Consider the following 27,957-nt stretch of genomic DNA (forward strand, 5'->3'; position numbering starts at 1 on the left):
GCTAAGGAATCCAATCCTATCTACTTCTGGCTGTGGTTCCCAAAACAGCACACCTGAGCCAATCATAAATACTCCTGATCAACACCACTAGGCGGTCTCTACATACCAGCTCAGACATCATCGCGATCGAGAACATTCGTCCTCGCAACAAATAAGAACAAACATAAAGCCAATTTACAGTGCCCACCCAATCCACAAACCAAACACACACACTTCAAAAGAAAAAGAAAATGTCGCCTTCATCAAGATCCTACTCTATTGTCGAACCACATCCCTCCGTCACCACCAGCACACACTACATCTCCACGGGGCGAGGCGGGATCGGCAACGCTGTGCCATCCTCCTCATCCAGCGCCTCAGCATGGGGTGGCGGTAGCGGCGCCACAGGCGCATCACGGCTCGGCTCCTTGTCATCGACGACTTCATCCACCGCCAGCTCCAGGAAGACCTTCACGACCGGCCGCGGCGGCGCGGGCAACGTGTTCCCCAGCTCCGAGCGCGCCATCTTCAGCTTCGACGAGGAACTCGAGCAGCAGCTGCGGTGGGAGCGCGACGCGGCGCCCGTGTACCACGTCGGCCGAGGCGGAGCGGGCAACATCGGCCACGTTAGCAACACCAACAGCAACTACAGATTCAACGCTGCCGGCGCCACCAACACCGCCGGCCCCAGCGCGATGATGAGGCGGAGACCCAGCGAGGACAGCGCCGCCTCGGCCACGAGCGCGAGCTCCTCGCACGGCAGCGAGTCCGGCGCGGACCAATTCAACCGCAGCGTGAAGAAGGGGTGGAAGAAGATCACGGGCATGGGCATGCATCATCACCAGTAGCTAGCCCAGCCTTCCCTCTTCTCCCCGTTATTCTTCTCGTCATCATCGCGTCACCACGTCATCGCACCACACCACAACCACACCACATGGCTAGCTGGAGTTTCAAACCAAAAAGGCTCGATCCCCAGCTAGGACCAAACCAAAGATTTTCTTCTGTATCTTTTATTTCAGGGGAAAATATTCGGACGATGATGATGATGACGACGATAACGACCGCACCACTACGGACGATTGACGAGACACATTTACTTTTTTTGCTTCCTTGTTTCTTTATTGTATGTGTGAGGGCGCGGCGTTATCGGACTTTCTTCCGTCTTCTCAGTCTTCGTCTTACACATGGCTTTGGTTTTGGCTTTGGCTTTTGACACTCGCTTTGCATGGTCATTGGTGAGAGCGTCCAGCGGACATGATTATGCATGGGCATGGGCATGGCATGGCGTGTATGGAAGGATGGGTATGCTAGGGCATGGATGGATGGACGGTGCATGGAAAGGGAAACCAAAAACAATGAACGAAGCTCACGACCATCATCATACTAGCTTAGTATCAGATATTTCTTACGACCTACCTGCCTACCTCCCTGCCCTTTGGTTGGTCAACATGACCCCCAAGCCACAAGGGTACATGGCTCGACAGACAACAATAGCAAAAATTATAAAGCAGATGTAATTTCATCTTCTCTTGACGTTTTCATAATCATATCTCATTCATTCCACCCTCTTCTCAACACCCTGCCTGCTCACCGTGAGGTACTTGACGCCCTTGTACGGCCGAACGCCATCACCCAGGCCCTTGGATTTCTTCACGTCAACCACCAAGCTATCCACTTTGATCCCGCTAGGTAGCCAGCCTTTGACACTGAATGAGACGGAGATTGATCGTGGCATCAGCGCCTTGGTCGCTTGCGCTCTCTTGGAGTTGCCGTTTCCTGACGGTTCAGGTGCCGCACCTTGATTGGCGACGACATCTTCCTGGTAATACCCTGCCATAGTGTTCTGCTTCCCGATCTCGGCAGCTTGGCTCTCTTCATCCATTTCATTCTGCACATTGAAAGCACCCGCCACGGTGCCGGTCAACGTCGCTGTTCCATTGATCGATGCTCCGTCCTTGGTAGGGACTTTCCACTCGACAACTCTGTCGAGTGCGTTGAACGTGGCTTCCCCTCTTGAGGACTTCAGTTCAGTGACGCTCCGGACATCCGGGGGAAATGGTATTGTGACCATTACAGCTTCCAATGTTGGAGCACTCGAACTACCACTGCTGGCACCACCGAAAGACAAAGAAGAAATTGGACCTGAACTCGTCCGCGAGGCGCTCGGCTTTGGCGCCGAAGAAACGCCGGGAAAAGTGTTGTTCAGGATCAATTTGGCTTCAAATTCAGAGCATAAACTGCCAAGTCCACTTCGTAGATCTACAGTGGCTGGCAGGAATATTCTGTCACTCTTGTTCGGAGGCTGATCCGTGTCGAGGGAAGATGGCATCAGGTCAGTCTCGTAACCTGCAAGCATAAAACGGCCGTCTGGAGGGACGAATGATAGCTCTCCCGGGTGTTCTTTCCATCTTGCTAACCGGACGCAAGGATGAAAGACTGGTAGTTGCATAGTGCGAGTGATTCCTGATGTTTTGGCACTGCTGGTACCTCCGGGCGCGGTCAATACCAAAAGCAAATCCGGTACTCCAGAAATCTTGGCTGTGAAGGCAATCGAGCCGTGTGACCGTGCGGATATGGGACGACCTGATGGAGCGAATATGACTGACAGATTCTCAATGACATCGACATAGAGCTCGTTTGAGGTATGTCGGACATTAGATTTTCGCCATGGGATTGCCGGTCCCACGGGAGGGGAAGCTGTGCCGCGCAGGCTGGAGGAGAAGTTGCTCGATGGCCCCAGAGCAGGCGAAGACCTGCAAGAGTTAGAGCCGCACATATCTGCAAATGTAGGCCAGGGCATACCCGGGCAATCCTACATGCGTGAACAGCTTTCCCAGCACTGAAGAAACTTCTACCGACTCTCTCAGCGCATTGGGTTCAGTGTTGCATATTATGCCCCCATCACACATTTCACCCAGCAACTGGGCCACAATTTCATAGCTGTCTTCAATCTTTGTGGTTAGGAGGGGCCTTCCGAGAAAGTCCTCAAAGACATCGAGGACGCGGTGGAGGAAATCGAGGATGGCCAGCGACTGTGCATCTTTGCCAGACACTGCGATCAACTGAAAGGATGAAGGAGAGATTGAATATACGGTGGTTGGAGGTGCAAGTTCTGAGAGATAGAGGATGGAGGGTCGCGGGCCCGTTCGCGCAGTCAAACTGCTGGTGAGAGTCTGCGCAGAGGGTGGGCGGCCCGAGTAAATGTGTTCGAGGATACAGTTGCTAGCGGATGGTCAGCAATTCGCGGCGGGGCAGAGGGAGAGAGGAGAGGGCAGGCACATACTTGTGATCATCAAAGACGTAGAGCGCGTCAATGGTGACGCTCATATTGGGAAGAGGATGTTCAACTGAGTGCCCGATTGCAGGCGAGTATTTCGTGGATTATTCCACCCACGCCGCGATCCGCCACATCTCTTGCCACTTTAACCACTTCTCCGCTAGGGTACGAGGTAGCGGGTGGATGAATTACTCGCGAACGAATGAATTGCCATATCCGGGTTGGTCCTCGAAGGCGAGTGATTGCCGCTTTTACCTGGGCCTCAAGTGAACCTTTGGCTGAGTCCCCGCTGCGCACCCCTTCGTAGCACATGAAGTACAAGGGAGGGCAAGGGAGGACCAATCTGCTCCCCAGGGCCACATTATCCCTCCACAATCGGCTTCATTTACCTCTCGGCTACGTACCTTTGCTCGTTTTAATTTTTCTTTAGGAAAGGGAAGGAGACTCCTTTAATCTGATATGTGACAGAGCGTCAGCAGAGCCTATATGAGACCACTCGTAGTTCGAGCTCTGGAAGTCTAGATGCTAAGAAATTGTGGAAATGTCGCTGGTCCCCTGCAAGGATGGAGCTTTTGGTGTGCACTTAATACGGTCGTGTGTCGCAGCCCACGGCAAGGGAAATCTATGTGACGAACGCGACAAGACAAGGTCACACCCCTATTCGACCCTCTCCTTGAGTTAGAAGTCGATGTCGACCTGCGGCGCCTGGAGATAGGCAATTTCACTTCTTGTATTCATTTCTCACCCTCCGGGGAGCCCTTCATGACAAGATCTCTTGACAAGCTAATACTTTTGCGATGAATATCGATTTGCGTGCGGACCGACGAGACATAATAGTGTATAATATATTAGTTACGAAAGAGCTCTATTCTACGAGGAATACGCTGTACACAGCTATAAAACAATTCGTCGCATTCCGCTGTCGTGGTGCTGTGGCACAGCTCCACGTACTGGGTATAGGACCACCGAATTTTGGAGTTTCGTCCCCGACTATAAGTTTCCTGTCACATCATTAGGCGTCAACACCTCAACGCCTCAATACCTCCTGGTGCCTAAACAGAACACAAGAGATGATGATCAATTATTGCAATCACCTTCAACCTCACGCATCCACTGCATCAGAGGAGTGGTGGCATAGTCAAACACTTCGCCTCTTTATGAGCAGTCGCTCGAAATGACACCTCGAGATCTCGTCTGTGCCCGGTGTTGGCGTGATTTCTTCAACACCGAGGCTTTTGAGAAATGCTGCACTTACGATCATTTCGGTAATGTCCACGAGCAGAGAAGCGTCGAAGCAGTCGCTGCCACCAGCGAGATCAGAGATGCTGACTGCACCTGGTGTGCGTACATAAGAAGCTTTATTCGCGACTCGTGGATGCCAGAAGACAGGGTTACTACGAATTTGAGCCCGTCCCTGATAGGCTCATGCACGCCCAGGGGCGGAAACATCTTCTACCTGGACATCTCGTGCCACTCTCCAAGAGGAAAGTGGATCGGGGGCTCCGCGCTATTTCTTCACGCCTGGACGGCAGCAGACGACAACGCCTCAGCGTATGTAACTGCAAGACCCTGGCGGACCGACGTCAACAGCGAGGCGGCGACGGTGCAGCTTAGAACGTGGTCGGACGAGTGTATGGGGCACGAGTGCTGCAGCCCTTCACACCGAGAGGCTAGTCTTCCCGCAAGGGTCATCGAAATCAATCCGCCAGGACGGCGACATCCACGACTCTTGGAATCTAGGAATTTGCGTGGCGTTTACGCAACGCTCTCTTACTGTTGGGGGGAAACTCCTTTTCGGACTCTCACTTGGTCCAATTATGGTAAATTCACCGAAGAGCTGGATGTGCGAACCCTACCTTGCACTATCCGTCACGCCATCTCGACCACTCGTAACTTGTCCATCCCTTATTTGTGGATTGACGCTCTCTGCATCATCCAGGATTCTGAAGAGGATAAAATCAGGGAAATTGCAGTCATGAAAGATATCTATGCTTCTTCAGCTTTGACAATAGTCGCCGCATCTGCGAAGAGTGTCTTTGAAGGATTCCTTCATCCCCGGGTCCACTCAGAGCCCTCCCACACGATACCGGTCCGGATTCGACCTGGCGTGTACGGCACGATGTCCGTCAACGAACTGGATGCTGCAAGCTACGACGAGCGGCTCGAGCCCCTTGCGAAGAGGGCCTGGACGATGCAAGAGCAGCTACTAGCCCAACGCACGCTCACATTCACTACCCACACCATGATGTGGAGGTGCCGTGCCGGCACTAGAAACTTTGGAGACTCCCTATATTTCCCACACGACCTCGATGCGGGTTACAACGACAATGATGACAAGTACAGCCTCAATCTGCATTCTCTGCTTCTGAGTGAAGAAGAGGCGCGCTCTCAGAGAGACAAGGCCTTGAGCTGCTGGCTGCGTATCGTGACGGCGTACTCTCTCCGCGTTGCGAGCCTTGAACGCGACAAGCTGAATGCAATAGCTGGTATCGCCTCTCATCCTTCCTTCTCTCGCGTCCTCGGGCCCGGCTACTTCGCTGGGCTGTGGCAATACGAACTCGCGAGACAGCTGACGTGGCGCGCTTCCCGCTGGCACAGAACACTGCCTGAAAATGACACCTGTATCATTCACAGGCCGACGAGGTACAGGGCACCTTCCTGGTCCTGGGCGAGTCTTGAGGGAGGTGTCATTCGATTCAATTTTTCTTTCGACGATGAAGACGCAACTGTCCCGGACATTATCTGTGACATCATAGATTGCTCGACAGCACCAATATCTCCCGAGCTCAACCCGTTTGGACAAGTATTGTCTGCACGGCTGAGATTGAAAGCTGCTGTTAGGAGGGCCTGGTTCAATCCCTCAACTCACAATATCTTCTTGCTTTCAGTATCCACCTCCTCGGAATCAAGAATAATAGTTCCACATAATGAAGAGCTAATCTCTTTTGACGAGGCTTCGACTAGACATATCGATGAGTTCTTGGCAAGACATCCGGATGTAGACCTCGATGAGGATCCAGAGGCTACGTACGGCACTGATTATCGCAATATGTGCGGCACATATGACGATACTGAAAACCACGACCCTGTTATCGTCTTATGCGTGGCCATAAACCTAAGCCGAGAAAGGGATGACAGGGTGGAAGGGCTGCTTCTTCTACCGAGCGAAGTCGAGGGCGACGACAATATGTTCAAGAGGATTGGATTTTTCGAGAGGGGGAGAAACGAAGATTTTTTAAAGGAAACAAAGACAGAGATCTCGGTCATATAAATCAAAAATCGACGATAGCCGAAGTCAAAGGCAGATTTATTGAGCCAGGATGCCAATGGGTCCTAGCACTCTAATCACACATTCACTACATCAGCCTAGAGCTACCCATGGAGTAAATGCCCTATATGCGCTTACATGGACAGTGTTCATTTATATCCTGACTTGATGCGAAGCCCCACAACGCCACGACTCGACACCGATATAGGTAGCCCTCTCACAATCGCTGACTACAGACAGCCATCATTTCACGGTAGTCATCAGTTGACGAACTATACTTTCAACATGATATTAGCACGACTGCCGACAACAATGTGGCAGTCTCATTGCGGGAAATTGGTCCCGGATGCCAAGAGGGCTTGACCTCCCTTTCCAGGTGAACAAGGCATGGGCTGCCTCTGCCGGGCAAGATCTTGTGAAGTACGCCTCGAAATTATCTGAGCCATGGCACACTGCCCTGGTATGGACTTGCGGCGCAGGCCGCTTATGGAATGGTCGATGGTCGAGCCATGGCAGCCCTTTGGTTCGGAGTTTGCATCTTCCGAGTCGGATAGATATTGTAGATGGCGAGGACGCAGCCTCCGAAAGGCTCCCGAAGCAACTCAAGGAAACATTCAGGGAGCACAAGGTAATCATATGGTGAACCCAACGGTGATTGGCTTAATTTCAAGGGGAAGATTGGCGACAAAGGTTTCGTTATCCAGGGCCAGCAGCGTTATTATCTACGACGCCCGCTTCCAGCAACACGAATCCTGAATGAGGCAGAATGACATTGCGCGCTTCTACTGGACTACGAGAGTTCGGTATCGGGAGAAAAGTGGGAATCTAGTGCGACATACGGGTTCACTATGTTGTCCTCCATCGTGCTATCTGACCTAGACACAGCCTTGGCCGTATCTATTCGCTTTTGAACGGGTATGGGGTTGCCTGATGAGGCTTTTTGACTTACGTAGGTATCCCTCTGGCACTAAGGTGGAGTTAATTAACATTATGTTGATTGAATGGAACAAGAACTCGGCGAAGCGTGTAGCTATTGGTTGCATGCATAAAGATACCTGGGGAAGTTGTCAGTAGAAAAAATTACACTACGCAGTCATAGATATAGCAGCATAAACAGATCATGAATAGGTGCCTATGATGAGAATTTGTTACGACCTTGCCTGCTCCCACTTGCACGGGGTCGGGAATGGCTCGCCGGCTATGGAATAAGTGTATTGCCTATCTATAGGCGCAGAACGACGGCGATTCCGAAGCTGAAGAGCTTCGAAAAGGGGTAGCCTGCACCCCGTGTACTACGTACATATTTACCTTCGACGCTCTGTCCCCCCGGAGTTTAAGCTGGCGAGCCTCTCCCGGATTTCTTGGGGGATTTTTTGTCTCATTCCCTGCATCATCTCCATTGATCGTCCACCTTAATACTGTTAGTAACTAGATTAGAGTTGGCTGAATCGTGTTGATTTATTTGCTTGTTCCCTCTCAATCACCTGTATTCTATCTACCTGCATCTCTAGGCCCTAGTAAGATTGCCAAATCCACATTACATACAAGTTCGATACCGCCAAGGGCTGTAAATATAGATAAATACCTCACCGAACGGATTTCCTCACCTGCACGCCTCGAGATTGTAGTCCATAATTTCCATGTGTTGACTTACAGACGAGATATAGTTGACCCTTGTGATTGAGGGGATTGAGAGGATTCAAGGATTCAGGGGATTCAGGACAATACCTCCTGAATGCTGAAGCTATGTACACAGAGACAGAAGGTCTCTATAAAGCTGGAAAATGCACAGGGGTTCATAGACCAAGCACAGAGAAACAAAAAATCAGCGACAAACGACTGTGCCTACTACTACGTCACTTCTGGCCACATCTGACCGGATTCAACCTGTTCTAACGATCTTCGACTGGACCTGGCGATATCTGCCAACAGCCGGGTAATAGCCAAGAGAATTCTCAATTCAACGCCAGTGGTGCCTAACTAAGTCCCAACGCGCTTCAGAAGATTCAAGACGAAAGCATCAATGGAGATCCAAGCAAAGAGTCAGTCTAAACATCGAACGGATCCGGGTCCTCCAAGCCGGCCGCCGCTGCATCTAGTCCCGCTTCAATCACAAGCTCACCATCAGCTTCAGCTTCTCGTGTCGCGGCGTCTATTCCTTCATGAACCGCTGTCTGAGCGATATGGCGAGCATCGACCAGCGGCTGCTCAGAAAACAGAGAGGTGTCTGTGCCCGCTCGGTCCAGGATGTCTTCGAAACTCCGGCCGGTCCTTATCGCAACTCTGGCGAGTGAGCTCGGTTCCTTGACTTCTATATTGGCGAAAGCTGCGACACCATCGAGCGAGGTGATGAAGACCAACTGGAAAGCATCGTTGGAGATGAAGGACTCGAGAAAGTCCAAATACTTCAGAGTACCCGCGACAAGGCCTGTTGCCACAGCGAATCACCCAAGCCCACCGTGGTGCCAATCGCCTCGGTCTGATCACTACAGGCGGATGTCTGCAGCTCGCTGTTGGAAACGAACATTCCGACCGTTGCAGACGTATCACCATTGAAGGTGTTGTGCCTGCTTGGCATTCCTGTGTGGCGTTGGCAGGACAGCATGAGCCGATAAAAGTCTGAAGACCATCGGCCAGGTTGTCTTTTGGCATGTGCAAGTTCTCAAAGAGGTTAGGGTTGAGCACACAAATGCGAGCTGAGGCATAGGATATCTGAACGTAATTCCTAGCGTCGAGTGCAATGTTGGTAGGATCAAAGCCCTTTGGGCTACCAACCACTTCGAGGTTGCCATTTCGGATGTCTTGTGCGAGGGGCTGTAATTCTGCTGTGAGGAACGTTTTCTCGAGGTTGGCGCCGTTATCAGAACTGTCGCTGCCGCATTTAGTTTCTGGTAGCATTTCTGAATGGACATCTTGGTCATTGATACGAATATACGAATTGACTGTCAGCACAGTCAAATATGGACTGAATGATAAGTACTAGTAGTATTTGTTCATGGCGGCACAGGAGAAGCAGAATGGGGGCATTTCTTGTCTTCGATGTAAGAAGTCAATTAATATGAAATTACTTATTAATGTCTACTCTATAGACTCTTTATACTGGGCGAGATTAATACGATACTTATTATATTCATGGTATGGAACTTATTGGGCGGCATCACAGGAAATAAGTCACTGAACTCCACACTACGGTTTAAAACCATTCGCTAGTTCCTTGTGGTTTAATGGAGACGTTAGGCGTCTCGGTGCCTGGACCACCATTTTGCCCTTCGACGTATGATTCAACCGCTAACCTTGTCACACCCCGAAGCCTAAGGTTATAAGGCAATTTACCTCGTAGGCAGCAGCGTAAAGGCAGAGAATCTAAAGGCTCCGTCAAAGTTCAGGTTGAAGCGTCCTTCGCTCACCTTCGAGGATCGAACCGTATATGGCAATTCGGGTTTTCGTTTCGAGCAATCTTGATACTCTCTGCTTTCTACCTAGTGCTCTCTACATACCTCAACAGTGAACACCACCACCTAGGTAAATGGCGCATTCCGACCTGTTGATTGAATTAGTCGATGAATACAGAAGTGAGTGCACGACAATCTTGCATGCTATCTCTTCCAAAGCCCATTTCCCTCAAGTCGGGAAAGCGTTCCATCCGACCCAACGCACTCAGCTAGCCCGACCTAGGAGGCTTTGGGTATAAGAGCTCTCTCTTTTGTAACAAGGACAAGTACGAGGATTCCACCCATCCATCCACTCCGTCCTTCCCCACAGAGATGACGTTTCCACTTAGAAAGAGGTTAGCCTGTTCCAAATCGATGGAGGGTTTCATTCGTCTCCAGGGCGGAAAGAGCATCATACCCAAATCAGTCGTGGGCACGTCGATACACGGTACGTTGTATAAGCGAGCTGAAAAATGTACCCCGACCTGATCGTCCAGACCAACAAGGAACGGGACATTGTTGCCTTGTGGGCGCCGGAATACGGCCAGCTGCAGCCTCTTCAGCCGTGCAGTGGTGTCTTTCCGCCTGATTCGCTCCCAGAACACACACACCGAAAAAACGCTCCGGCTCTGGAGTCAGTGGAGGCCTGATGAACATTTACCTCGATAAGGGTTCTGTGAACTCAGGTCCTTCTGTGCGAACCTGGCAAAGCCCCTGGGCAACAAACGGCGGCCCACGAAGCTGCGCTTAGCTTTCACGTTCGCTAAGCGGTGCTGAGCCGCCGATCAAAGTTCTTCAGCTCAAAGCAGCCAGCCACATATTATACCCTGTACAACTGCCTATGAGGTGAGATGGATTCATGCCCTGGCTACGTGCGCAACATGTTTAGCTTCAGTGGATACGATGCACCAGCACTTAGGCCGCCGTATCTTACCTACAAGGCAAGTGATCTAACCAGTAGCCTATCTTACTCTGAGACTAAGGCGGCCCCCGATGCGTGACAACACGATGCGACACGCTTTCACCAAGTGAATAATAACCAAGGTGGTGTACCGGCTCTCTGACTTCTTATACACCAATCCTTTCCCCTTCCATCCATTCTCGGCCGACCTAACTATCAACTTGACCCGTACATCTCAACGGAGTCAACACGTTCCTGTCGCGACAACCATTGCACAACGCGCAACCCAACATGGGCATCAAGACACTGTTTCCAGCTTCGAGCCAGAAGCCGCGATCACAATACTCCATTGCAAATAAAGTTGGACCTGGCAAGAAGACCGGCTTCGGTCCCTACAGTGGATCTGACCTTGCTGTAGGTCGTTTTCTACAGGTATTCTTCTGTTCTTCCACGGCACGGTGGAATTGACGCCCTTCTAGCTTCTCAAGGACAACTTCTCCATCTCAACCTGGCTCCTCTTGGGTGGTGCCATCCAAATCCTTCTCTCTTTCATCTTCCCTCGCTCTTATGTTGCTTTCCCTGTTCTACTCATCCTGGGATGGAACATTGTCGACGCTTTCCTCATGCAGTTCGGTCTAAAGAGGAATGTTTGGGCTGAGGGTGTCATTGACGGAAAATGGAGCGTGGGATATCCTTCCGAGGGAGAGACAGAGGTGATTCATGGAAATCCGGGCGAAAACGGTCCACGTGCGGTCATGATTCTAGGAGCAAGAAGCAATTCACCAATGGGGATGTTTGCTGACGGTGAGCATCGACCCTCCCTCACAGAATCGATCGGCCCTAACACTTTGATGTTCTAGGCTACAAAGAAGTTGCCGATCGCTTCCGGGACATGCTTGTGCAATTAGAGGATACTCGAGAAGAAAGCGGTTGTGAGTGTCTTCCACCGCTTCCTGCATATCTTCCCCATTAACTCTCATTAGTCATGGGTATGTCGACCTGGATCAATGGTGGTGAGCGGTCCACGGGCAATGAACTCGCTACCATTTCGTACTGGCGCTCGGTTGAAGACATTCACAATTTCGCTTTGTCCCCGATCCATCGCGATGCCTGGAACTGGTGGAACGACACGGTGTCGAAGCACAAGCACATCGGTATCATGCATGAAATCTTTGCTCTGCCTGAACGCCAGGGATGGGAGGGCATCTATATCAATTATCACCCAACTGGCCTGGGCATGACGACCCGGCCCGTTGCGGCGTCCGAAAAGGGAGGCGAGAAGCTGTGGATCAACCCGATCGTGGATGCCAGCCGAGGTGTCTACCGGACAAGTCGAGGACGGATGAGCAGAGGAGACCCTGAGGGCAAGAGCAACGACAAGGTGGCCAAAAATCCCTACTCTCCGGTTGTCTACGTGAACTAGGTATCGAGGGGTGGGCAAGAAAGAGGTTAAGAATGGCGCAATGGCGAACAACAGTATAGATTACGCAATCGAGCATACCAGGATATTTCGCCCGAGTCCCTTTTGGTTTGCTCTTCAGGCACAAACAGCTTGTTATTCCCCCCAAATTCAACATCATCAAATTCCCTCCCCAAAGTTCTTATACTAAATACAACAGGAATTTCCACGCTCTCGCCTTTCAGTCTCACTCAGCCTCGCCTGTGGGCAACGAGATACTGTGCCGCTATCAGCACAAAAACCGCGGCGCCTCCACCCACGGTCACTTTGGCGAGATCAGAGAGCGGATTGCCTTCGAGAGAGCAGAAAATGACGCTGGCCATGTCGATAGTGTCGACGATCAGGCCGAGCCAGACTGCCGAGCGCAGGGCAGATTCGCGCTGAGCCAGGCGCAGACCAGCTAGCGTGGTAGGTCCGTCTGGGCCCTGACCGTGTTCGAGGCCCGCGGTGAGATCGGGCGGCTGGGACACAGAGTCCCTAGCTGATGCTGCTGCGTTTCTGTCCTCTTTGCGGTCCTTCTGGATAGCAGTGATGGTGGTACCGGACGAGAACTTGCTGAACAGCAATGGCGTCCTGCTAGGATCGTCCTCGCCGGTACCAGTCTCTTCTTCGCCCTCTTTCTCGTTCTTCTTCCCAACCTCCCCGTCGCACTCCCGGACCCTCTTCCACAGGTACGCGCCCAGAACCAGATCGCGGACCCCCGTCATGCGGCCCAGGAGCACCGCCTCCGCGCCCCCCGGCGCCAGCGGGATGCCGAAGAGCACGCCAGCCTGGCGCGGGACGAGCAGGCACGACGCCCCGACCAGCATGCGCAGCGCCGAGAGGGTTTTCAGTGGGATATTATGGGCCGACGACATCTCTCTTGCTTGCCTGATTGCGCGTTGTCGCGCAACCTCTGAGCAGAGCAGGTCGGTGGGGAGATCTTGGTGCCGTGGCTTCGTTCGCTCTTGGAGCGTGGAGTGATAGGAGGAGCAGCAGGAGCAGTAGGAGGAAAACCAGGGATGCTTCTCCCCTTGATCTTCTCCAGAGTCCAAGCACGCCTCACACACTGCCGTAGTCAAAGCCCAAACACGAAAATAATGACACAAGGCTCTCACACGTCAGGTCCGCTCGGGTCAAGCAAGGTCACGTAAAGTCACGTAAGCTCAGCGAAAGCGGGTGGAAGAAGGGACGGGCAAAATGATCCCTTCTTTCTGGCATCTGCTGTATCATATACGCTCCTCCGTACCTCGTATATCGCGACCAGCATAACGTAAGAGTCGCGTCGCATGCAGGCATCGATCCTCTTAACCATGTTGTTATGTATCTCTTCTCTAATTTTACACATCCAACCGGAAGGGGGAAACAGGGACAGAAAGACCTTTGCTTTTACAGTGCATTTTCAAAAGGCTTCGTCTATCTGGCCTTTTAGACTTGTTTTCCATCGTTATTGTTCTTCCTGTCTCATCCGACTACTGAACTACACAGCCCTCGCCTCCTCGGAGGGGATGTCCCGTGCCCTCTGCATTGTGATTGTCCAGCCCTAGAATACTCAAAGACAACATGCCATCCCCACTATGTGCAGTATTGATGCTGAAAAGGCGCCGTGTTTGTGCCGAATTCGTCACACACACAACGCTAACCGTCCCAATCGCGCCGTTGCATAGCTTGACAAGAACCAGCCCAATGTTTTGATCCCCGGTCGCTCTATCAACACTCCTTCCATGGAAGACATACGTGTAATGCAGTGTTTTCCATCAAGTAACCGACAACCCCGTAACATCTTGGTAAAACGTGTGGTCATAACCGCAGAAATGTAGCAAAGCTCACCCGAGAAATCCAATAATGCTGGCGATCTGTCTTATTTCTTCTTTCCCTTTGATCGATGGGCTGGCGCCGCCGTAGATGAGACACTCTGCGCTCGAGAAGGTGCCGGAGAAGTCGTTTTGCTGCCACGACCAGATTTGACAGCCTTGACTTGTTTATTCTGGTAGAACTGTTAGTCGGAGCTGAGCAACGCCTGCTAACTGGTACATACCACAATGCCATTCTTTGCCTTCTTTTTCACAGGCGCAGCTTCGCTGTCGTTCTCCTCATCTTCGTCGTCATCCCGATCACGACCTCGTCCCTTCCCTGGGCCATGGCCATTTGTGAGTTTCTCCTCGGCTTCTCCAAACTCTCTGGATACGGTGTTGAGCAGGGTGGTGCATCGCCGGCCAATCTCAACGGGCGTTCTACTCAGGAAGAACCAATCAAACCGGAAAAGGGGCGAGTCCCGGATCTCATCACGGATTTTCTCGTACAACCCTTCACCGTCAACACCGTATTTGTCAAGCATGACCAGCAGGAAGCGGTCTTCCTCCTCGGTGTAGACCTTCTTGTTGGTCGTGGAAACCGTGTAGTTGATCTTCAGTTGTTGCAGCGGTACTCGGTACATCTCCATCTTCTTCCGCAGCATCTTTCGCTGACGTTCCGTCTTTCGCAACTTTTCTTCACCTGCCTCGATGTTCTTGATATATTTGTCGAACTCGGCAATTTCCGTGTATCTCTTCCAGAAGACCTTGGCATATTTTTCGATTTCATCCGGCTCCTTGCTGTCAACTTCAGTCGCGATTAATTCGTAATTTGTTCTGCCAAACTTAGCCGAACCATTAATGAATTGTTGGAAATCGCGGCGATTCCAGTTGCCAAATCCATGTTCCTGCATCTCTGCTTTGCGCTGTTTCTCTTCCTCCGTTAGTGGCTCCGCGTTGTCAATCTCATTCTGAGCCAGTCGCTGATCTGCTTCGCGGTCGCTCAAATCTTCTTCCGTTCCTTCTGTGAGGGGTACTTTGAAGCCGATTTCTTTGTGATAATACGCTGTCTCCTTTTCCTGCAGTTCTTGGAGACCTGGAGGGAAGAATTGCCAGTCGTGCACAGCGACCTGTTTCGGCGCTCGTGGAATCTTAGGTTTGGTATCGGCAGGTCGACCACCCGTTGACAAAGCCTGCTTGTAGTACTTATCCATCGAGTAGGACTGTTCTTTTCGCTCACGCTTGCTTGGATTGATCCAGTGCAGGCTTATGTCTTTTCGACGGTTCGTGAAGTCTTCGCCGTTCCACTCATAAGCATTCTCGGAGGAGAATTTCTGAAGATCGTCAATTCCAAGCTTCTCATATTTCGCATTGAGCTCTGCCGTTCGAGCTTCGCCACGTCGCAGAATCTCATCAATGTCGTCGAGTGCTCCGGTTGAACCCTTTGTTTCGAATACTTTCTCCGCGCCATGTTGAATCATGGTCAATAATTCATCTTTGGAAGCGGCCTGCTTGACTTGCTGTTGAGCACGCCCTTGTTGAATGACAAGCTGGTCCAGGCGTAACTTCTGGGCAGCTCTTTCGAGGACCTTCTCTTCGATAGCATTCTCTGTCACGAATCGGAAGACCATGACTTGCTTCGTCTGGCCAATTCGATGTGCTCGGTCCATTGCCTGAAGATCAGCTTGAGGATTCCAATCGCTATCATAGAGAATGACAATGTTGGCTGAGGTCAAATTGATCCCCAGACCGCCTGCTCGGGTAGTGAGAAGGAAGACGAATTTCTCCGAGCCTGGTTTGTTGTACTCATCGATGGCGGCAATTCGGTCCTCATGTGCAGTTCCGCCGTCAATGCGACAGTATTTATGACCTCGGAAAACGCAGTAGTCTTCGAGAATGTCTAGCACTCTGCTCATCTGGGAGAATATCAAGACTCGGCTTCCCTCTTCCTTCATTCGGGTCAAAATCTTGTCTAGAATGATCATTTTGCCAGAGTTGTAGATGAGATGTTCATCCGTAGTGTAGGGAGGACCCGGCTCAGCGCCTTCAAACAGATAGGGATGGTTGCAGCATTTTCGGAGCTGCATGACAATGTTCAAAAGTCTCGTCTTTGATTCCCGCTTGCCTCCGGCACCGTTGACGGCGTCGATGTCCTTCTCCAAGATCTTCTTGTACCATTTGACTTGCATCTCGGACATGCCGACGTAGAGATTCACCTCCTTCTTTGGCAACAGGCTCTTCTCGACGTCGCTCTTCACTCTTCGAAGCAGGAACGGTCTTAGAACGCGATGAAGCTGTTGGACCACTGTGTCTTGGTCTTCATTCTGACTAGAGAACCAAGAGTCAAAGGCTTCAGAGTCCCCAAATACATCAGGAAGCAAGAAATTGAGAAGAGCCCATAGTTCGTGAAGGTTGTTCTGAAGGGGAGTGCCAGTGATAAGCAATCTGTTCCGGGAGCTAAACATTCGGATAATCTGTGCAAGTGAGGACTCCTCGTTCTTGATTCGATGTGCTTCGTCGACTATGATGTACTCCCACGCAAATTTCTTCAGGTGAGACTTCTCTCGGAGAATCATCTCGTAGCTCGTAATGCAGACATCAAATTTCTCGTCAATCAGTCGTTCATTGATCAAGGCATGACGGTCATCCTTTGCACCTTGCAAAACCAGCACATCGACATCAGGGGTCCATTTCTTGAACTCTCGATGCCAGTTGTCCAAGGTGGATTTGGGAACCGTGATGAGATGTGGACCTTTTATGCCGCAGATATGTCGCAAATACCCGAGAAAGGAAATGGTCTGCAGCGTCTTACCGAGACCCATCTCATCAGCGAGGATACCGCTAATACCGTTCTCGTGAAGAGAAATAAGCCAATTGAGACCAGCAACCTGGTAGTCGCGCATCTCGCCACCCTTAATGAAGGCCGGTGACTCTCGAAAGACAGTCTGGGAAGCTGTGCCACGCTTCTCATCTCTGAGGAGTTCAGCATCCTCTTCCTGTTCAGTCTTTCGCTTGTTTGCACCTGCCGCACCGCCTTTGCGGGACACGACCTTGCGGGCCTTTGCCTCCTCTTCAGCATTCTCTTGATCAATCTGCTGTAGCACTTCTCTGATCTTGGGGTTGGGGCTGGCATCGATAAAGTGGCGGAAGAGGTCGGTCAAACCCAGCAAGTACTTGAATCGTCGCACGGTATCATCTTCCTTGGACTCGTCCAATTGCCCATGCTTCTTTCCTAGGATGCTTTTCCGCAGCTGAAATGCTTCTGAGCGTCTCTTGCGACCATCAACCTGAGGGGTATCTCCAGCCACACTAGAGGCTGTAGTATTGGGATTTGTATCAGAGTCGGTGTAGTCGGGGGTATCGTCTACTGGGCGATTGAGGTGACCAAAAGAAGGTCTGTGAGGGCGTACATACCCGGGACCTTCAGTCATTGGAGTATCCGCGACAGAGGAGGTTTCGGAGTCGGGTTGTTGTGACTTTGAGGGAGCCATGGTGGACTTGGTTGAGGGGTGATGGCCGCCACGGCCGCGGCGGAGGAATAGTTTCTTTTCAGTCAATGTAAATAGTTCAGACGCGACTACTGATGGCTGAAACAGGCAGGATAGCGAAGCTGCGCGAGTTAGAGAAAAGACACGATGGCAACGTCGCGCGCAGGCACAAGTAGAGTTGTCAGGCAGATGAGGTTGAGGAGGGCAAAAAGATATGGAGGAGAGGGTGTGGAGAGAAGAATGAATGCCTCTGCCCTTGCTAACAAACGCGCTGCGATGGTTTTTGATTGGCCACAACACGTCCATGGTTCGGCTTACATGCCGCGTTGAATCATGCACGTGACCTTATGTTCCGATGGAGGGCGCGACGGATCAACATATCCGCCGAACCATGGTCACATGTCGCAGGGACTGACACTTTCACTTCACAATTGCTGTCTTCGGCCTGCTTTAATTCCGCCAGCTGCCCAACCGCAACTACACTGTCGCTGCTCGTCCCCCTCGCCTCCTTGTGCAAGCGGACCACGACTTCATTCGAGCTCTACTACTTCTTTGATATCCATCTTCTATTTTGCTGGTAGAATCAATCTTTCTCTGACGCCCTGCATCAAAACAAACCCCTCCCTCGACCGTTCTGTAATTAGGACGTTTGCCAGGCGTCCGACGCACCGCTCCTACATCTCCTTATCAACCCTGAGAGCCTCCTCGAGTCTCCATCATGGACTCGATGAGGTCTCTCAACACCTCGCTTCCCTCGACTCGGCCTGCTCCGCCCGAACAACTCCTCCAAGCCTTCCGGACCGCTGCCCTCTCCGTCACGAACCTATACAAGTCAGCAGTTACAGATCAAAATGCCAGCCGTCAAGCCGGATATCAAGATGCTCTGGAGGACCTGCTTAGTTTCCTGGATAAAGAGAATCTCGGTCTACAAGATGGCGAGGGCTGGAGGGTGAGGCAGTGGGCTACGGAAAGATATGAAGGGTCTACTCATCATCACCAAATCGAAAGTGACGATGAAAGAAGTGAATCCGGGCAAAGATTACGAGGTGCCACTCCAGCAGGCGAACAACCGGTCATAACTCCAGCAGCCCGGTCTGAACCTGCGAGAGCAGAGTCCGGTACCCAAACCGACGATACCCAAAGTCCTCTTCCCCAGGATCAGGCGACGTCGACCCCCATGTTCTACTTTGGTCGAATCTCAGCTCCAACATCACTCGACGACATGCAAACCGATGAGGACGGCAATTCGTCCTCAGAAGCTCAGGGCTCTTCGTCGACGTCCGGCAACGCGAACCGGGCAAGTCTTGTCAACAACCGAGGAAATCGCACACCCCATAGAGGCGGTAACCAAAGACACGGAACACGATCATCGACGAGAGAATTCACTTTCACAGCCGGCACTAAGCGCAAATTTCAGATACCAGACTTCTTTGACATTTCCAACATTGGACCAAGGGATGGATTCGAAAGCAGCAAGAAGGGACGTATTTCATGATTTTGGCCTACCCAACCACGGTTACGTGTTCCGCGCCATGACCAAGATCTTTAAGCCTTGTGCGTGGAAACATATATTCTTATGAGGACATGACCATCAGCATGGCGAAGTTTAGCGCGGTAGAGTGCATTCATGTATTGGCTCGAGTTGAGCATTTTTTCGAGAACAGATACAGAGTACTCGATGCTTTCAAAGGGGTCCTGAGATGGTGCCCCTAATACAGATTTGATTCCTTGAGTCATTCGACTTGTTACATGTGTTGACCAGCCTCGTCTCCCGCTGAACAAGGATAATACAACATAGCAAGGGCCGACCACCAAGACAAATGCCCTAGATGAACATGCGATAGACCCCCAAGCCCATGAGCGTTGCAGACAACGACAAGATGCCCAGTTGGCGTGAGCCGTATTTGTACTTGGACTTGCTGAATTCGATAGCCTTCTGCCGGGCGCGAAGTTGCTGCATGCCCGAAAAGTATGTGTAGCCACCCAGGCCCACGAACGCCGTTGAGCCTATGGGAAAAGAAGCGACAGTCAGCCTCTCTGAAGCGGGACTTTAGGTGGAAATATGTTAATGAGCATAGAGTCACTCCGTACCGAGAATCCTGCACGAAAGACAATCCTCCTTGTCGAAAGCCCTGGGGTTTTCGAACTCAGGGAACTTGTCCTCCTTTCTGGAAAAAACCATCCTTCTTTTTTTTCGATCTGCGACTCCGGTTTCCCAATTACATTTTCTTCAGGTGGATGAATATTCAAGTCTGACTTTGTAGGTCTCTTTGCTTGATGCTTTGATGGGCTTGAGGCTCATATCTCAGAAGGGAGGCGAGCGCTGTTTTCGCCCCCAGAATAGTCGGTGCATAAACTGCAAACACGCCAAGAGACGCTTGACTGGTTTAGTGAGAGGCTCGCTTCCCGCCTAAAAGCCTGGTCCTCTACAGGTACCAGCGGTCCCTTGTAGGTGCTGTAGAAGGGGCACGAGGGGCACCCGTCATGCCTTTAATGACCCGCGAGGTACCTGGGAGCTCTTTGCTGTCTCTCGCAGCTATTGTTCCTTTTACCTGCGCTTTTCCATCCATCTCAATACTCCGTGTAAATGCAAACCTGCAGTCTGCGACTCTTCCATTTCTTGGACAGTCCTCCCTAATTTCCTTTTCATTCCTTCGGCAATCATTTTCTCCTTTAGCTCTTAACCATTCGCTCACCTTTTTTCGATTTTGCTCAGTCCAACTGCAACCATCCATGTTGCAGACCGTGTTTGACTATCGCTGATCCTACGATCCCCCAACACCGAGAAAGAACCCAGAGCGTTCCCCTTCTTCTACGGCCTCCGCGCGATCTCGAGTCTAGAAGACAGGAACACAATAAAAAACGGGTGGGCACAATTTTCCTCTTGACGGTTACCTGAGTTGGAGTTTTCCTCGCCTCTGTCCTCTACTTTCGAAGGTTACGTATGAATGCTTGCTCGTACGTTGAAATTGTCAATGGAGCGCTGGCTTTGGGCTCGTTCTTTACCCAGTCCTTCTCACTCGTCATCATGCTTCTCGATACCAAATAATATGCCCAGCCAAGCGTCCGCTCCTTGGGACGAGGTGTTGTGCCCTGGAGTTAGTCTGGATCCTGTAATAGGACATTCTGAGTGAACCGTGGGCTGAAAAGCTGTGGGCGTTTTAATGGAAGGAGAATGAGCGTCGTATTTAGCTCTTCGGAATCACCCTACATGTGTATCATCATGACTGAATATGTTGATCTGCTACCTCGAGAGCAAATAGGATGTTTTCTTTCCTGCTATCAGTTTACGCAACTCTTTCTATCCGCCTTGTCACTGCGACTTGCGTGACAAATGTATCGATGATCTCCTTTAGTTGGACGCCGCCACGGGAGACTCGCATCGCACTTTTCCGAAACTGTTACACTCCTTGTGCGATTGCCGGCAGGACAACAAATCATGAACACCAACTCGAGTGATGGGAGTGTATATACGACTCTTGCTCCCTCATCAGCGAAGCGAAAGTGCAATTTGTAACCAAAACTACGAATGGTCAGACTCTTGATCGCATCGCTCAACTTTGAGACGGCCCCAAAAATGGCACGGCGTCCAGCAAAGACAGACCGCATCGTCATTGTCGGCGCAGGCATATTCGGACTGAGTACTGCTCTTCATCTGGCGGAGAGAGGCTACAACAATGTAGCCGTCTTTGACGCACAGCCATACGAAACAACAAAGTATGACTACATTTCAGGCTGTGATTCCGCTTCTTCCGATATGAACAAGATTATTCGGTCCGCATACGGCGAACAAACAGAATACCAGGCCCTCTCTTGCGAAGCTATCGAGTGCTGGGAGGCATGGAATAAAGAGATCAGTGACGGTAGCTGCGTCCCTGATGGCATGAGCAGGGCGGATAAAGTCTTCATCAACAACGGCCATCTCTCATTGACTGACCGGAATGAACTTCCTGAATTCGAGAAAGCAACCATCAGGAACATGCAGCGAGCTGGCTTCATCGATACACAACTAATCACTACCGACACTCGGCACAATGAAATTGCCAATAAGAGAGGCTTTGGAAATGCCATGGATCCGTTCAGACGAAAATCCAAAGGCAAAGGCTGCCTCGGCGTTCTCGACACAACAGGTGGCATTGCTGTTGCAGATAGGGCTTGTCGTTTTGCGTTACATAAGGCAAAGCAAATCGGCGTTCACTTTGTACTGCATCCTGACTCTGGTCATTTCGAAGCATTCTCCTACGACGAAGGAGGACGAGTGAACGGGGTCGTCATGAGGGATGGTCAGAAACACCGTGCGTCGAAAATCATCATGGCATGCGGCGGGTGGACGCCCTCGTTGCTTCCAGAGCTCGACGGTATCTGCGAAACTACGGCTGGGTCTGTAGTGATGTTAAAGATACCTCTCGAATCACCACTCTTCGAACACTTCGCCCCAGAGAGGTTTCCGTCTTGGTCGTACAAAATGCGCGATGGTGCCACGGGTGGCCTTTATGGTTTTCCCCGAGATGGAAGAGGATACATGAAGATTGGGTACAGAGGTACGAAATACACCAATCCAAAGACTCAATCAGACGGCAAAGAGCGCAGTGTGCCTATCACGAGATACACGGACAGCGAGAAAATTGCGCAGATCCCCAAACAAGCATTAGAAGTCTTCAAATCTTTCGTCACCGAGTTTCTGCCGGAGCTGGTAGAAGAAGGGATCGATCTTCAGTTAACTCGATTATGTTGGTACACTGACTCTTTCGACAACCACTACGTGATCGACCACTTACCTGGTCAAGATTCAGTCTTGGTTGCGACTGGCGGGAGCGGTCATGCCTTCAAATATCTTCCCAACATCGGCAAATGGATTGTTGATATTATGGAAAGTGTTGACATGGGTCGCCAGCTGATTCAGAGCTGGAAATGGAGGAAATTGGAGCCAGGCCAAGAACCTGTTAATATTCTTATGGAGGGCAGTGGCGGCCCGAGAGCACTCAAGAACGTGGAATTGTCTACCGACGACGATTTGAAGCTGTCTGCTCGATCTCAACTTTGACCTGAATCTGCGCAGAGAACATGTTCGGCTGAAGACGTGGGAGATGGGGGAGCCCATGCTCCAGAGAGACACGGAACATTCTAATTACTGCGCCTGGGGATGGCCACCACAAAGAGATGAAGCCATCCACAGTGTTCCAATTCATGACTCTGATGTCCCCGGAGAAGCCCGAGCTGGTTGAGAAAGCCGTTATCGGAGATGGGCTACAATATTGTCATATTAACAGCGAGATAGGTCGCATTCATAACGTTTCAACTCGGATCTACAACAACGGAATCAATAGCAGGGCCAGGAAGTATCGCAGAGCAGGAACTTAGGAGACCAGCGTCCTCAATCCTGAGATGTCCCAAACCTCTTCATCAACGAAGCCCCTTGTCGTGGCTTTAGGCGACCCAAAATATGTCGGCGATGAATTTCTGGAAGACTTCAAGCGAGAGTTTGACTTTGAGGTAGTCCAACCCCTCGAGAGCCGTACCGTATAGCTCGCTTTCTAAACCCAATCAGATCCTTCCAGCAACGAATCGCCAGGAAACTCAAGATCTCCTCCCAAAATTTATGGCAACGTCCCGTCCAGTCGATGCTTTCATCATTCGCATGGGAACGATTCCATACGAGCCATTTGATGAAGATCTCCTTGGCAGCTTGTTGCCTCATTGCAAGATCATTACCTCTGCTTCAGCCGGGTTCAACGAGTTTGACGTCGACTGGATGACGCGCAACAATGTCTGGTTCTGCAACACCCGAGACGCTGTCGCTGAAGCAACCGCAGACATGGCCATTTTCTTGACACTGGCGGTACTGAGAGATACTACCAGAGGCGAAAAGAGCGCCAGGATTGGCAATTGGAAGCAGGGCCTTGTCCCAAGTCGAGACCCAACAGGGTTGACTCTCGGAATCGTGGGTATGGGGGCAATCGGGAAGGTGTGCAATACTTCTAACGTTCCCTCGTAGCCGCCAACTGCTGACAGTGAACTTTCGGCGCCAGTATACGGCAAGGAAAGCCTCCGTCTTCAACCTCAGAATAAAGTACTACAACCGCAATCGACTCCCTCTGGAAGTGGAGCAAGAGTATAAGGCAGAATATTGCTCCACCCTTCACTCACTCCTCGGCGACTCCGACATTATCTCCATTTCATGTCCGCTCAATGAATCGACCATGAATCTCATCTCTCACGCCGAATTCGCCGCTATGAAACCGGGCGTCTTTTTCATCAACACTGCTCGTGGTGCTATCGTCGATGAGGAAGCGTTGATCAGAGCTCTGGAATCAGGCAAGGTAACGCGCGCCGGCCTTGACGTCTTTTGCAACGAGCCAAATATCAACCCCTATTTCCTGACTAGCGACAAGGTAGTTGTCCAGCCACATATGGGAGGCCTTACAGATGTCGCATTCATGAAATCTGAGAGGGAGTGTTTTGAGAATATCAGGAGTCTGTTCAAGACGGGGAGACCTGTTGCACCCGTCAATGAAGTGGCGACCAAATAGGGTCAGGGCACGAGCCCAGTTTATCCTCCTGCCTTCTCAAGGCTACTTGCTACATGAGAGCTCTTGCGCACTGTAACAGGTGGTGCGCTCTCCAGTTGGGCGGCGCATAGATACACGACGTGCGATCTGGGAAGAGTGCTCTCCCCTACAAAAGCATCAAGGAATAAAGCACTGTCCCGCGCGCAATATCTCGTTCCAATTTATGCAATTCTAGTTCTCTGACAAGTAATCTGTACTTGCCATGGGCAGTTGGGTATCAGTGAGCTTTCCCAACCGTTCCCGCCATTTCCCGTATGCATACATGGCATCCAAACATTGGGCGATAAGTCCTAGCGATGTGTTGTTCAAGTGGGGGTGAATGAAGCCTTGGACTCGCTTACTTCTTCTTCTGAGAGGGGTACAGCATCATCTGCCGGTCGGATTCGATGGCTGGCGAACGCCGGATATACAATGGCTGACTTGTTGGAAGCAATTTCCCTCAATAAAGTGACATTGGAGTCGTTCAACGACAGCAACAACAGTTTCATACCGTAAATAGCCGCTGCCTTCTAGGCCCAGTGCTCTTGACTCTAGCCTGTCGAAGGGAGACAGATCCAGACATCATCCAATCCGACAATATAGACTCGGCCCGCGCTGTTTGATACATCAATAATATCATCTTTGGTCCATTAGAGCAGAGAGACCAGAGTGAGTTTCTTCCGCTTACGAGTCCCAGCAACAAGCTTTTCGCTGCACCATATCCCATAATGGCGACCACGACAGTCGAGGTCCCCGGCGAAATGCTCGCCGCTCAGCTTGTTGAGTTCAAGTCCCCTCCGGTTGTGCAGAAAACAAAAACCCCTGCAGCCGGCGACTTGGGTCCCTTCGATCTCCTGCTCCGGACCGCCGTCGCCAGCCTGTGCCATACCGACCTCATGGTCCAGGCGGGCTTCGCGATGCCGCCCAAGCACGGCCTGCCCATGACCCTGTCGCATGAGGGCACCGGCGTCGTGGTCGCAGCGGGCTCCTCGGTCCAGGACTTCAAGCCCGGCGACCGGGTCATGTCGGGCATCACGTTCCACTCCTGCGGCCACTGCGAGAACTGCCTAGCACCGGTAGAGAAGGACTGGAAGCAGTACTGCTTCGACATCGACGGCGCCGCGGGCGTCATGACCGACGGTGCCTTTGCCGAGTACCACGTAGTCGACTCGCGGATGAGCTGCAAAATCCCCGACGGCGTGAGTTTCCTGACCGCCGCCCCACTGGCATGCGCCGGCGTCACCGTCTACCGGGCATTAAAAGTCAGCGGCATCGGAAAGGACGGGTGGGTGGCGATTGTGGGTGCTGGGGGTGGGCTGGGCCACTTTGGCGTGCAGTTCGCAAAGGCCGCCGGGATGAACGTGATTGCGGTGGAGGCGCGAGATGAGGGGCTCGAGATCGCGAAGAAGTACGGCGCCGACCACGTCCTGGACGCGCGTGACGGCAAGGACGCGGTAGTCGCGAGTGTACGGGCGCTGACGGGCGGGCAAGGCGGCGTCGACGCCACGGTCAACGTGAGCGACCACTCGTCGACGGCGGCACTATCGGCGGCCATCACGCGCACGCACGGCACCGTCGTGCAGGCCGCGCAGCCGCCCGAGGTGACGGTGCCGTTCATGGAGATCGTGCTGCGCGACATCACCATCAAGGGCACCATGCACGGCGGTAAGGAGCTCGCGGACGAGATGCTGCGCACCGTGGCCGAGCACGGCATCGTCGCCGAGACGCAGGTCTTCCACGGCCTCGACGACGTACCCAAAATGTTTGAGCTGCTCGAGGCCGGCAAGATCAAGGGCAAGGCCGTCTGCGTGGTTGACAAGGAGCTGGTATGATAAAAAAGAAAGAAAGAAATAAAAAATACTCCCTTTTCCTCTTGGACTCGACCCAACCAGTCAAGGAAGGAAATGGAGATATTACTTTTACAAAGATACGCTTTAAAAATGGCAGATGATGTGCCCTTTGACTGAAACGGGCTTGAGGAGTACCCTATCCGCACATCCATGCATACAATAGCACATAAGTATTGATCTTCTGTGTGAAATGAGGAACAAGACCAGAATTTTTGTAAGCCTTTGATTGTATTCAGCTTGTCTTCGCACTCGACCTCCGCTTCCTGCCGTATCCTCTTCTACCGCACTCGTCCAGGTTGCCCGCGTCACCACGACAGCTACGTAGTTAATAGCCCAGAGCAAGCCGGCTATATACCGAGTATATAGTAGTGCATTATCATGTGGGGCACGAGAGTCGTCGGTAGGCTCTTACTTGTTGGGGTTCCCATGCACCAGCTGGCCACACGGCCCGTTCATGACGACCCATCTGTTTTCCGTTCTGTTGTTGGTGTTGTAGAAGCCGGCCTGGTCATGGGCGCACGTGGCACTGCCGGCCCCCTTCTTTGGTGTGTTTGCCTTGAAGAGCAGGCAGTTGTTCCCTGCCACGTCGGCCTTCGTGTCGTAGTAGGCGAAGTCGCAGAAGCCGTCAACGTCCTGGCATATGGTGCAGCACTCGTAGCTCGAGGTCGCGTTGGTGCTTGTCCCGATGTTGGACCGCGTGTTGTCAACCACCTTGCTGATGTAGCTGCGGTCCTGGATTCGAGGTCCGAGTAGGTTATTGCTTGCACAAGCGAGATATGTCGATCTGGTAGCTGTGTAATTGAGCTGTGTGTTTGTGACGGTGGCTACTGTTGTTTCCGTCTGGAAGGTGATGGTATTTGTCACATTTTTGGTGGTAGAAGCCGTCACCACCACTGTCTACAATAACACAATGATTAGCCACAATTTGAACACTTTTGCTTCAGAGAAAACCGATGTTCGGAAGAAAGGGTTTTGAGGATGGAACTTACAGAATTCACTGGTGTGTCAGGAACGCCCACAATGCGGGTTACCGTACTGGTCGTCGGCTGAGTCACTGTCCGCGGTGGTCGCACGATGCTTGTCTTTGTCACAGTCACGAATATAGTAGAAGTTGTCCTTGGAACTAAGCGAGTCACAATGGAAATGAGAGAGATATATGAGGTATCAGGCGGAGCGATAGCCTGTCGGGGAAACAGAACGTCTCCTTCGGAGTCTGTGTCACGGCGCTTGATAGTTCCACTGTAGTTTTCATCCCCAGAAGACTCTTCAACCGGGACAAAACCTGTTGGTGTGGATACGGCGATGACGCTTTCTGTAAAAAGTGTGGTGGTTGCATTTGCGGTAACATTGGTATACGAGGTTGAGGTACTATTCGTTACGTCATACTGTGTCCTTGTGGAAGTGATAGTGATAATATCGGTGCTGAAACTTGGGTTAGCGTGACCGTCTGGCACCGAAGATTAGGGACCCACGTTGCCTTATAGGTGCTCGTAACATCGACGGTCGTCTGATAGACATAAGGAATGACCACGGTGTATTGTAGTGGACTCGTTGTGGTGCTTCGCAAAGTGGTGGTCAGTGTTGTGATGTCGAGGAATTTTGTAACGCGGGTTGTTACCACGCTCGATGGTTGAGAGATCGCAAACGCCGTGAAAGTCCGCTCTAGAGTAGCAACGGTGACTCCACTGTCCCCCTGGGTCAGGGCGAAAGGTAACACGGTTGCAAGAACCATGAAAGACTGTCGGAGGAGCAGCATGGTTGTGGTGTTTCAGGGTTTCTCTTCGAGATCAAGTAAGCGAGTGTGCAGAGCAAGGTTGATGAGCATGGAACCTGCTGAGCGAGCTGCGGGGCATCCAATTTATACCTCACAGGTCTTTCCCCTTCAGAAAGGGATAAAAGCTTTGACAGCAATCTTTGCTGGCATTGACTATAATGTGGCTTGTGTACCTGTTGGTATCGTCATGGCTGCATCATTTCGTTCTGA

At 51.6% G+C, this 27,957-nt stretch overlaps 13 protein-coding genes across 13 annotated transcripts; 7 read left to right on the plus strand and 6 right to left on the minus strand.

The window, feature by feature from the left end:
- Nucleotides 1-230: 230 nt before the first annotated feature.
- Z519_09748 (uncharacterized protein) lies at nt 231-827 on the plus strand (the record flags this gene model as incomplete). The annotated part of the gene is made up of 1 exon (XM_016767469.1): nt 231-827. One exon carries the CDS (start codon nt 231-233, stop codon nt 825-827), a length of 597 nt encoding a protein of 198 aa, XP_016616261.1.
- Nucleotides 828-1,534: 707 nt separating this feature from the next.
- Z519_09749 (uncharacterized protein) lies at nt 1,535-3,306 on the minus strand (the record flags this gene model as incomplete). Its single annotated transcript, XM_016767470.1, has 3 exons — nt 1,535-2,732; nt 2,782-3,201; nt 3,263-3,306. The coding sequence occupies 3 exons, from the start codon at nt 3,304-3,306 to the stop codon at nt 1,535-1,537; spliced, it is 1,662 nt and encodes a 553-aa protein (XP_016616262.1).
- A 1,124-nt stretch (nt 3,307-4,430) lies between these two features.
- Nucleotides 4,431-6,527, plus strand: Z519_09750 (uncharacterized protein; the record flags this gene model as incomplete). Its single annotated transcript, XM_016767471.1, has 1 exon — nt 4,431-6,527. One exon carries the CDS (start codon nt 4,431-4,433, stop codon nt 6,525-6,527), a length of 2,097 nt encoding a protein of 698 aa, XP_016616263.1.
- Nucleotides 6,528-8,572: 2,045 nt separating this feature from the next.
- Nucleotides 8,573-9,422, minus strand: Z519_09751 (uncharacterized protein; the record flags this gene model as incomplete). Its single annotated transcript, XM_016767472.1, has 2 exons — nt 8,573-8,952; nt 9,050-9,422. 2 exons carry the CDS (start codon nt 9,420-9,422, stop codon nt 8,573-8,575), a joined length of 753 nt encoding a protein of 250 aa, XP_016616264.1.
- Nucleotides 9,423-11,147: 1,725 nt separating this feature from the next.
- Z519_09752 (uncharacterized protein) lies at nt 11,148-12,279 on the plus strand (the record flags this gene model as incomplete). The annotated part of the gene is made up of 4 exons (XM_016767473.1): nt 11,148-11,270; nt 11,336-11,660; nt 11,717-11,788; nt 11,840-12,279. 4 exons carry the CDS (start codon nt 11,148-11,150, stop codon nt 12,277-12,279), a joined length of 960 nt encoding a protein of 319 aa, XP_016616265.1.
- Nucleotides 12,280-12,506: 227 nt separating this feature from the next.
- Z519_09753 (uncharacterized protein) lies at nt 12,507-13,172 on the minus strand (the record flags this gene model as incomplete). The annotated part of the gene is made up of 1 exon (XM_016767474.1): nt 12,507-13,172. The coding sequence occupies one exon, from the start codon at nt 13,170-13,172 to the stop codon at nt 12,507-12,509; it is 666 nt and encodes a 221-aa protein (XP_016616266.1).
- A 983-nt stretch (nt 13,173-14,155) lies between these two features.
- On the minus strand, nt 14,156-17,578 carry Z519_09754 (uncharacterized protein; the record flags this gene model as incomplete). The annotated part of the gene is made up of 2 exons (XM_016767475.1): nt 14,156-14,281; nt 14,333-17,578. 2 exons carry the CDS (start codon nt 17,576-17,578, stop codon nt 14,156-14,158), a joined length of 3,372 nt encoding a protein of 1,123 aa, XP_016616267.1.
- Nucleotides 17,579-18,293: 715 nt separating this feature from the next.
- Z519_09755 (uncharacterized protein) lies at nt 18,294-19,070 on the plus strand (the record flags this gene model as incomplete). Its single annotated transcript, XM_016767476.1, has 1 exon — nt 18,294-19,070. One exon carries the CDS (start codon nt 18,294-18,296, stop codon nt 19,068-19,070), a length of 777 nt encoding a protein of 258 aa, XP_016616268.1.
- A 330-nt stretch (nt 19,071-19,400) lies between these two features.
- Nucleotides 19,401-19,757, minus strand: Z519_09756 (uncharacterized protein; the record flags this gene model as incomplete). Its single annotated transcript, XM_016767477.1, has 2 exons — nt 19,401-19,582; nt 19,667-19,757. 2 exons carry the CDS (start codon nt 19,755-19,757, stop codon nt 19,401-19,403), a joined length of 273 nt encoding a protein of 90 aa, XP_016616269.1.
- A 1,395-nt stretch (nt 19,758-21,152) lies between these two features.
- Z519_09757 (uncharacterized protein) lies at nt 21,153-22,619 on the plus strand (the record flags this gene model as incomplete). Its single annotated transcript, XM_016767478.1, has 1 exon — nt 21,153-22,619. The coding sequence occupies one exon, from the start codon at nt 21,153-21,155 to the stop codon at nt 22,617-22,619; it is 1,467 nt and encodes a 488-aa protein (XP_016616270.1).
- Nucleotides 22,620-22,960: 341 nt separating this feature from the next.
- Z519_09758 (uncharacterized protein) lies at nt 22,961-24,105 on the plus strand (the record flags this gene model as incomplete). Its single annotated transcript, XM_016767479.1, has 3 exons — nt 22,961-23,068; nt 23,124-23,540; nt 23,605-24,105. The coding sequence occupies 3 exons, from the start codon at nt 22,961-22,963 to the stop codon at nt 24,103-24,105; spliced, it is 1,026 nt and encodes a 341-aa protein (XP_016616271.1).
- Nucleotides 24,106-24,851: 746 nt separating this feature from the next.
- On the plus strand, nt 24,852-25,955 carry Z519_09759 (uncharacterized protein; the record flags this gene model as incomplete). Its single annotated transcript, XM_016767480.1, has 1 exon — nt 24,852-25,955. One exon carries the CDS (start codon nt 24,852-24,854, stop codon nt 25,953-25,955), a length of 1,104 nt encoding a protein of 367 aa, XP_016616272.1.
- Nucleotides 25,956-26,381: 426 nt separating this feature from the next.
- Z519_09760 (uncharacterized protein) lies at nt 26,382-27,729 on the minus strand (the record flags this gene model as incomplete). Its single annotated transcript, XM_016767481.1, has 3 exons — nt 26,382-26,870; nt 26,963-27,395; nt 27,446-27,729. 3 exons carry the CDS (start codon nt 27,727-27,729, stop codon nt 26,382-26,384), a joined length of 1,206 nt encoding a protein of 401 aa, XP_016616273.1.
- Nucleotides 27,730-27,957: the final 228 nt, after the last annotated feature.

Source organism: Cladophialophora bantiana, assembly GCF_000835475.1.
Source record: "Cladophialophora bantiana CBS 173.52 unplaced genomic scaffold supercont1.16, whole genome shotgun sequence".
In the NCBI taxonomy this organism is placed as follows: domain Eukaryota; kingdom Fungi; phylum Ascomycota; class Eurotiomycetes; order Chaetothyriales; family Herpotrichiellaceae; genus Cladophialophora; species Cladophialophora bantiana.